At 41.1% G+C, this 10,021-nt stretch overlaps 1 protein-coding gene and 1 non-coding gene across 2 annotated transcripts; both read right to left on the bottom strand.

Annotated features, from left to right (window-relative positions):
• Positions 1-6,604: 6,604 nt before the first annotated feature.
• On the bottom strand, positions 6,605-6,676 carry trnaw-cca (transfer RNA tryptophan (anticodon CCA)). Its single transcript has one exon. It is a non-coding gene; the product is annotated as a tRNA-Trp (tRNA).
• Positions 6,677-7,737: 1,061 nt separating this feature from the next.
• LOC147150438 (large ribosomal subunit protein P2-like) lies at positions 7,738-9,903 on the bottom strand. The gene is made up of 5 exons (XM_086025372.1): positions 9,784-9,903; positions 9,156-9,279; positions 9,015-9,063; positions 8,060-8,155; positions 7,738-7,858 (listed from the first exon to the last, which is right to left on the bottom strand). Exons 2-5 carry the CDS (start codon positions 9,276-9,278, stop codon positions 7,779-7,781), a joined length of 348 nt encoding a protein of 115 aa, XP_085881498.1. The 5' UTR covers position 9,279; positions 9,784-9,903; the 3' UTR covers positions 7,738-7,778.
• Between the last annotated feature and the right edge of the window lie 118 nt (positions 9,904-10,021).

Genomic DNA, 10,021 nt, shown 5'->3' with positions numbered 1-10,021 from the left:
GCAGGGGTGCCCATTACGTCGATCGCAAAGGCATCGTGGGTAGATCACCAGCCTATCATCCATCCTCACTACTGTATTGCTACGTTCACACCAACTGCGTTGGGAGCATTTCTGGTAGTGCGTTTCAATTGGAGTTAATGTAGTTGCGTGTGGGGTGGCGCGAATGATGCGTTTGGAGCGGTGGGACGCGGAGCGAAGCGAAGCACCAGAAATCCACCCAGTCGCTCCATTCGGCGCGTATAAAACAAGTCAACTTTTTTGCCATTTTGCCTCAGCCAATCAGCATCGGGCATACTACTTCAAACATAGCCACACAGCGTCCTGTTCACTCGGCGGCTTTTTAAAAAAAATTGAACAGTTCTTGAACTTTACCAAGACAGCAATATCGATAGCATTAGCATAGTGTGCAAAAAAGTTGACTTGTTTTATACGCGCCGAATGGAGCGAATGGGTGGATTGTTGTTGCTGCAAATCTGCTTGAGGCTGCCGATCAGCAGCTACTGTCCGGGCTATGCGTCCCTGGCTGATTCCATTCAGTGCAAGTCATCAGAGTAAGGTCATTAATTACAAAATATGTTTTGTTGTATTGTGTTATATAGGTTGATGCAGTCATGCAAGGTAGGTACACCAGCATATACGGTACATATAAAAATAATTCTCAATATATTTATAGATAATGTGTTTTGCATGTTTAGTAGGTGGTAGATCATTTTGACTCGGTCATGTCATAAGTATCTCTCAGGCTGAAAAAGTGTGAGCACCCCAGCTGTAGAGTGTAGACACTTGGCTTATATGTTAAAATGAACACCCCAGTTTTACGCAGGCCCACTAGTTAGAACAAGACATACTGATTAATATTGCGTTTGTGGAATAAGAGTTAATCCACCCGTTTTTAGCCATCTTGGGGGGCGGCTATTTTGTCACTTCTGTCGACTGAAAATGACATCACAGTTGCTCAGGGCTCAGGTAACGACCAGTCACACCTGTTTTCTGAAGCTGAGCCATGATTGGTCATTATCTGAGCCCTGAGCATCTGTGATGTTATTTTCAGTGGACAGAAGTGACAAAATGTCTGCTTCCTTAGATGACTAAAAACGGGTGGAGTACTTTCAACATGGCCCAGATATGAGATAACTACTTGATGATTTGAAAAATTCAGAGTACACGCAGAAAACCCTCACAACCCACAGAGGCCAGATTCAAACACTCAGCCTGAGAACTGTGAGGAGAATTTTACCATTGCTGCCACCTGTTACATAATGAAACATTCTTTTGTTATGCTATTTGTTATTGTTGTGTTAAGCTTCTTGGCCTTTAGCTAGCTAAGAGGTAATAGCACGTAGTGTATCAAAAGCCAAGTTCATAAAAACAATAATTTGATCATTTTGAATTTAATTATTTAATTATGTGAAACTGGTCTATGGTGCAAAAAAAAGGTTGGGGGACAAATCAAAATGTGCATTCCTGCCCGAGAAACGTTGGTGTAATTAATTGTAAATTGCAACTTAACATTATCAACATCAGGCGACTGTAATATTTTTTCTCAGTCTAAAACACTTGATTCAATCGGTTTATTCACCTTGAAGAAATAAATGCACAGCATTCAATGAGTGTTTTTTTCTGAATCCCTCTTGATTGTTGATTAGGAAAAACACTGAACAATCAATGGAGAAAGAAGAAGGGCAAACCCCAACTCTACTATTAACCTCGTTCTGTCAAGTGCTACTAAAACCTCGTATGGAAAGAAGTCTAAATTAGCTTTCATTTAGTCTGTGAATAAATGATTACAGTTGGTATAAGGTCACAGAAAATCAAGTACATAATTGACAAATAAGGGTTTTGCTGAAGAGTGCTTTACAACACCTGACTCAGCGCTGTGTTTTTCCAATGACGTCACACTGCAGTTTGGCAAGAAGAAACAGTATTCATGACTCACCACCAGCTCATGACTACTTGTCATTCATACCTATTAGTAAATACTGTAGCAAAAGTTCAGAAGGTAGAGGTCAGAGACTATTCAGATTCCCTCTGATTTTTATCACCTTTTTTTAAAAAAATGTATAGTGCAGCCTTAAAATGTATTCATGTCCCATTTCCATATGGAGATAGAGCTCAATTATCTCTCAATAAGGACACTTGATTGCTTAGTTTGGATGGTTTTGATGACACACATTAGACGTGTATAACTCATCGCAAGTTTGTGTGTAAGGTAGCACACAAACTGCCAAAATTTACTGCTTGTGTTACTGAGTTCTTTAAGCGGTCATGTTCAATTGCTGACTGTCTGGTGAAAGGATTATAGAGCAATTAATACCATTTGGTTCATCAAAAAACTAGATTGGATGGGGATCTGCAGTTGAAACTATCAACTAGCCGTCTTGACTCAATGGCATCTGACTTTTTCAAAACTATTGTGAAATCTGTTCTGAGTAACAGCAAATAATCAACAGTCAGCCCTCCCCTGAAAGTAGCCGTCAAACCGCTTCTAAAAAAAACCCCCGCTAAATGTCTCTTTGCTAGCAAATTATAGACCCATCTCAAACCTTCCCTTCTTAACCAAGATTGTCGAGAAAGTGGTTTTTAATCAACTCAGCAAATTCTTGAACTGAAACGGACTTTAATGATGAATTCCAATCAGGCGTCTGACCTCAACACCGTAGAGAAAAAGCTCTTGTCAAAGTACTAAATTATATACGATTGAACAGTGACGCAGGTAAGGTGTCGGTGCTAGACTTGGATCTCCGTGCAGCTTTTGCTACGGCATCATAATATACTGCTGAACAGGTTGGAAACTTGGGTGGGATTACATGGAGCACTCCTAAAATGGTTCATGTACTGTATGTATAAAGTTTATACATGTACTGTATAATGTTTATATTTGTACAGGGCAAGTGACCATGTTCTTCCTTTTCTTTAATACATTTCAATGTGTATGCTTCAGAAGATTTTGAGAATTATTATGCAGAAAACGGAGTGAAAATAGGATGTTGAAAATGTTAAAATTCTCAGCTTGAAATGTGAACGACTGAAATTCACAGTCTGGTGTTCATTTTTGTTCATTTGTTTTTTTCCTCTGTATTATCGTAATCTTTTACTTCTTCTGTAACGATCATCGCAACCAGCTAGGAGCATTTCCCCCTCCTTCTTTTCCAACTTTGGAAGACTGATCCACGCTGTACCTTCACCTAAATCCCTTACTAGCCCTGTGTCTCTTAAAAACCAAATCAATATTCTAACTTGATACCTCCAACATATTCCCAATACCCCTGCTAAATTAAAATCCCTCACCCCTATTTTCCTTAATCTCTACTTCATTACCTTTCTCTTGTCTCATCTTCCACATCGCATTGATCCTTGATGTTCCCCCAACTTCTATTCCTCACCTCACCTGAACCTGTTTCATGTTTCCCTATCATCTTTAGTGCCGTATTTAATCTACAGTGACCCAACCTTACCCTTGTAAACACTGTTTCCGCTTTTCTCTTCCCACTAACCCCTATTAACTTTAATGTTATTTTTAATCTATACACAACAGTCTTCCTTTTCATTCGCCGTCACATCTCTCCTGCCACATTTGACTGATTTTGCACCACACAACACTCTTAATCACTGACGTATTAATACTGATGTTCATTTATACCTTTTTTTCTCCAAAACCCCTTTTGCCAATTTATCATTATACATTTTACTTGCCCTCCTTGATTTGTGACTGTAGTGACTGACTGTAGATATTCATATAAAATATCTTGACGGCTGTTTGAATGGAACAATCTCAAGCTTTCTAATACTGCTGCGCTGAATCCGACCGTATAAGCATCTTTCTTAAAGTGGAAGTCAACCCCAAAATGTTTTCTTTATAAGAAATGCTCTATGCAGGCTCATTAGTCGAAACACGACATTGTGATTAATCCACCCATTTTGTCCATCTCAGGGGGCAGACATTTTGCTTCTTTCTGTCAACTGAAAATGACATCACAATTGCTCATGGCTCAGGTAATGACCAATCATGGCTCAGCTTCAGAAAACAGGTGAGCCAGACAAGCTCTAAACAGCTACATGTCCAATCTACCAACAACTACTAATCCAGGATGACAGGTGAAACTTAAACACTTTTTTTCTAGCTTGGTTCAGTCCGTGAGGTCCGCATGGGTCTACGCAGCGAAATCACATCATTCCTTTGTGCTCTATAAGCCAGTACTAGCCAAACTAGCTGTCCAGGATGCTAGCGAGCACATCTCCATTTCTCTCTCTCTCTCTGCATCAGCACCACAAAGAAAAATATATACATTTGAAGTGAAGTGGGCGGATGTTATTCAACTAAACCATTTAAATGCGGCAAGGCTTCCGGTTCTTAAAGCTACATTGAACTCCAAAAAGGTCCTGGAAGGTTTTAAAAGGAGACCCATTGAGACCGGCTGCGGTGAGGCTTCCATGCCGCAGTGAGTCAGTCTTTTGTTTCAAATATCGCGGGGGGCGGGGGCGCGAGTGGTAGTTTGTCGAAGTTGGTAGCAGGGGCGGAGCCATGGGTGGGCAGGCCCACCCAAGATTGAGAGACTGCCCACCCAGTGAGATTCATGTAAAAATATACACTTTTATCCATCCATTATCTATACTGCTTCTCCTCACAAGAGTCGCGGGTGTGCTGGAGCCTATCCAAGCCGTCTTCGGGCAGTAGGAGGGGGACACCCTGAATTGGTTGCCAGCCAATTGCAGGGCACACAGAGACAAACAAACAACTGCACTCACTATCATACCTAGGGGCAATTTAGAGTGTCCAATCAACTTACCATGCATGTTTTTGGAATGTGGGAGGAAACCGGAGTACCCGGAGAAAACCCACACAGGCACGGGGAGAACATGCAAACTCCACACAGTCCGGAGCCGGGATCGAACCCACGACCTCTGAACTGTGGACGTGCTAACCAGTCGACCACCGTGCCGCCCTATATACTTTTATATTTTTAGTAAATTATGAAATTATTTGTGTTTTTTTTTTTAAATTGAATATTAAGAATGCCATAATTGTGGTTGTCTAAGGAAGATCTGAACTTCATATTATTCGGTTTGTCATTTTATTTGAATATACGATGTCGGGACAGGAGCATTGTGTGAAGTGAGAGAAATATTCAGGCCCACCCTGATTTTTCCAGGCCCATCATTAGCCACGTTCTGGCTCCGCCCCTGGTTGGTAGTCGGAAACGCTAACGGAAGCCTGTTTAAAATCATAGGCAGACCGGCAATTACAATTTTTTCCAGCTGGCCAAAAAGGCAGATAGACGGCACGGCGGAAGGGTAGCCCGGCTGCAGGCGGTAGGCGATAAAATGGGCCGCAAATTCTTTTGTAAAATGCCCAGCTCCGCAACTAACGCCTCGAGAGGTAACAACTTAAGTATAAGAGCGGTTGTGGAGACTGAACTCCATGCTAACTGTGGCTAGCGTTAGTGGTTAGCATCCGCAGCTAACACCCGCATCCGAGCCCGAGAGGATGGGCCCAGCTTGAATGTTTAGTTTACAAACTGTTCAAACACAACTCCAGAAGTCACATTTGACTCAATCCAAATATAGGCTATTACCTCCAGGGCATGAAGAAAAAAAATCAATTGGAAGGAAATCAAAATCTTTATTTTGTGTCCTTTGGACGTATATTTAGTTCCATAAAAATCAAACTTGATGTCTGCAAATGCAAGATAAAAGGTTTTCACAATCAGAGCTGGGCATTTTACTAAAAATTGAAGGTCCGGTTTTTCGACATCCGTCTGCAGCATGGGCACCCTTCCGTCGTCCGTCATTCGCCTTTTTTTCCGGGGGGAAAAAATAGTACCCGTCTACAACCTGGTCCGCCTCTAATTTTAAACGGCCGTCCGTCGGCGAGTCCGACTAAACTTTCACTCGCACCCACCCCCTCCACCCGGCTGGACGAAGTTGGAACAGAAATAGTGACTCACTGTGCTTTGGAAGCCTCTTCACAGCCTGGTCCCTCACTCAAATCTGTCCACAAGCAACAACAACTCACTATTTTCCTCCCCGCGCTTGCCGCGGCCATCAAAGCGTTGTCGCGAAAAATAGACTAATGACGGACTGCAGACAAATGACGGACTAAATAATGGGGTTTCCTTCTATGCTTAATCGGTCTACTTTAAAAAATGTTCCCGTCATTCGTCAACCGTCAGTTAAACGGGTGTCCGTCAGTGACGGATAGACAGACGGGTCCGTCACAAGGAGGGAATGTCCAACTCTGGTCACAAATGATAACTCCCATTTTAAATGGCAGTAATTAGTTTGAATGATCACCTGCATGTAATACTTTTTAGAGTGTAGGGACGATTACAGCGATGGACGAAAACCCACTACTGTCCTTGCTTTCCGCCCCTTCTCATCCTACGTCCCCAAAATAGTGTGCGTCCAGACCGTTCCATCCCTGGGCCGGAATGCCCATCTCTGCCTACAGGTTTTCCAGAGTACTTCTTTCACTTTCAAATACAGAGGGACAGATTGAATGATTGACGCGTCTGTTTTGGGGCTCCGCTGAATTGATACGCTTCCATTCTTCAACATGTAAATTTAACTAGCTAGTTTTCGCTATTGTGGCTTACAACAAAACAACTGACCCTGACGTGATTTGAACACGCAACCTTCTGATCTGGAGTCAGACGCGCTACCGTTGCGCCACAGAGTCTTATACTATCATTGGCGTCCGCTACCCAATATATATTGTACTTAGTCTACAAACCCATGGAACGCGCAGTACTCAGGTTTGGGGTAGGAGGAAAATTACAAAAATCTAGTACATTAGTTTGATTTAAATCAAACTTATATATTTTTACAATGCTCACTGCCTACTGTACCCATAATGTCACTCCCTATCCTTGAGGAGTGACATCTGTCGCGCAGTTTTGCAGGGCTTTGGAGACGTCGATGGTCTATTTGAGGACACACTTTTTGAACCAGCACCCCAAAATATGACTCCGATGTGTTGTGATCTTTTCCGATGAAATTGTTATAGTTTATAGGCCCTTGAAAGAACGTTTTCCAGACTACATTTTAAAACGTTGAGGAGGGTATTAACTATTAAACATTCAGGGATGTTTTACTACCACCTTGTGGACAGAAGTGTAGGTCGAACATTAAGTCGTCATGAATCTCAATGTTTTTCACGATTACACACTTGACCCCATACATGACCCCAAAACGTACACTATAATAACGGTTTGCCAGCTCAACAGCCACAAAACAGCATCATAGCTTCTACTTAGTCTAATACTACTGTAAATAGCTATATCATGTAAAAAAAAAAAAAAAACAACCTTTGTTTCAAATGGAATATTTTTTTACAATACAGTGTAATGTATCCTGAATTTACTGCCTCTGACAGTTTTCCTTTGAACATTTACTGGAACATACACATTTTCTACATCCCTCTTTCTCATTTGTCAGCTTGTGGGCAAGCTGGCGTCTATCGCAGTGGACTTTGAGCAGAACACACCCTGGACCGGTCACCATTGAGGACCACTTGATTGTACACGACAGACTGCTCAAATACTTTTTGGGGGCTAACAAAATAATTTATCCCACAATTATGACCGAAGATTCAGTGAAACATTGAATTGTCCTCCCAACTGATTAGATTATCCATAAAATTCTTAAATTTGCACACTTATTGTATTACAATTAGAACCCGCACTGTTAACACAAGAAAGTGTTTGTGATGTAATTTATATAGTATAAGAACAAGAGTTGTTTTTTTTTTTAAAAACATTTTTTTATTTCATATAGAGCGCTTAGTCAAAAAGACCGAATCCCATGTCGTCATCGGATTCTTCAGACTCTTCCTTCTTCTCCTCCTTCTTCTTTTCTTCAGCTGGAAAAGAAAAACAAAGAAATTGGCATGTCTTCTCGAATTTCTGGTAAGTTTTAATACTAGAAACTATGTTTTGATTTATATTGTGATTATGCTGGCCATCTAAAACTTAGTGAACTAGGCAGATAGAAAACATTCTAAGGAGAAATCAGAAGCTCTGAGTGCAAAGAGCCAAACGAGATGGTGATCTTTGACGCTCACCGGCGGCAGGGGCGGTGGCTCCTCCTGAACCAGCAGCTGCAGAGGTGGCGACTGCTACAGCACCCCCCGCTGGCATGCTGGCCAGTTTGCCCATACCTGAGGAGACGAGACAAGAATTGCACTTCATTTGATTGACTTTCACATTATTTTAACCAACATTTTATAGTATCCTAATATGTGTTAAATGTTGCCCACTCGGCATCCATTGCAGCCTCATCATCCTGGAAGGGGGATACCCCCATATGTGGTCCCTTCTCAAGGTTTCTCATTTTCCCCCAGATGTTTTTTTTTTTTATTTTTCCTTGCCCTCCTGGGGGTTAAGATCAGGGGATGTCGTTGACATGTTGCCAGCTATGGGCATGTGAAGCCCTTTGAGACTTTGTATTTAAGGGCTATATACGTAAATTTAACTTGACTTGATATTATCTGTTCAAACATATGTAGATAATTCTAGCAGAAGTTGGTCAGCATCATGAGTATTTAGACAAAAAATGCCATTAGTATAAGGTGATGTTTGAAAATTTGATTCGCTGTTGTTCTGTGTCAATTTTACCATACCTTGAACTGAGAGCGACAGACAACAGCATGAATCATGCAGGCTGTGCCTCTTATTTGGAGAACACTTTGTACAAGGATGACAGCAGCAGGTACTAAGGAATACTTTGAAAAGTGTGTTTTAATATGTTTCAAGGGAGTTTTAATAAGATTACACTTGCTTTGTTAAATTTAAATGTGTTTAAAGCCCTGCCGAGAGGTAAAAAAATAATAAATAAAAGATTTTCATTTTGATCTCACTATATTAAAGATTTTCACTTACTGTGGGTGGGTCTGGAATGTTTTCACAGCAATAAGCGGTTTACTGATTAATGCCTGCTTTCTGCTAGTGAACTACAGCACAATATTGCAATCTGTTTTCCCAGATATCGCTGTATATTGTACAAGTTGTGACACTCACCAGCAGCAATCACATCATTCACTTTCTTGCCTTTGAGCTCAGAGAGGACCTGTTGACGAAAAGGACATTAGTGAATGCCACTCGAGAAAAAAAAAAAGTAGCTATTATACTAAGGAAGTTTTCAAACACCCAAACAGGTACCTTTTCCAAACGGGTGTCGTCAGCCTCAATGCCGACACTTTCCAGGATCTTCTTGATGTGTTTTGCATCTGGATTATCATTCCCACCAAGGGCAGATAGCAGGTAAGCAGCAACGTAGCGCATTCTGTAACAAGTTATTACAACAAATTTTAAGGTCACACCAAAATGTAAAGCAACTAGGCTTGTAAGTTCTCTTACTTTGGCTTTTTATTTTATAATCACAGGAACGAGGTTTCAAATAGTTACTGGCTGTCAAGCAGTTTCGGGATGTCGTTTGAAGGGAATATAATAGCTACCAATGCTTTTTCAAATCTTCCTCAAAGACAATTTAATCAATCAAATACCTATTTAATTATTCGTACAGTCGATATTTTTTTTTCCAACAAGCACAAAAGGGACAACTTAACGGAACGATTCACTCAAAGTGGCGATGCTTATTTCTAGCAGTAGGCTACCATGTGGCGGTTCTCTTCGGTAGCGCAAATACAGCCCGCTAGCAAGTTTTAAACATTCATTTAATCAAAACATATTTTAATCAACTCGGCTTTTCTTAATCGTATATTTACTGGTCCATGTGATTCATTGACCACTTATTAAAGCAATAAAATGCCTTTAAAAGGACACTCACTTGAGCAAGAAAGTCGAACGCGTGTTCACTGCTAGGTTAGCACAGACGGAAAGGAAATTACGTCACACAACCAAAACGGACGCGAACTTGTTTCTTCTTCGTTTTGTGGTCAGCTTCAGGTTAAGCGCCACCTGCTGTATTATCCTACAATCACGTGCATGATACATCTTTTTGTAAGAGTGTTTTTGTTCTTGTATTAAACAGTAAAGCCACCAGTGACAGATCCATCAGTTTTCTC

Source organism: Filicampus tigris, chromosome 3, assembly GCF_054856515.1.
Source record: "Filicampus tigris isolate MCC_2025a chromosome 3, RoL_Ftig_1.0, whole genome shotgun sequence".
NCBI lineage: Eukaryota > Metazoa > Chordata > Actinopteri > Syngnathiformes > Syngnathidae > Filicampus > Filicampus tigris.
This window is presented reverse-complemented; position numbering and strand designations above follow the sequence as displayed.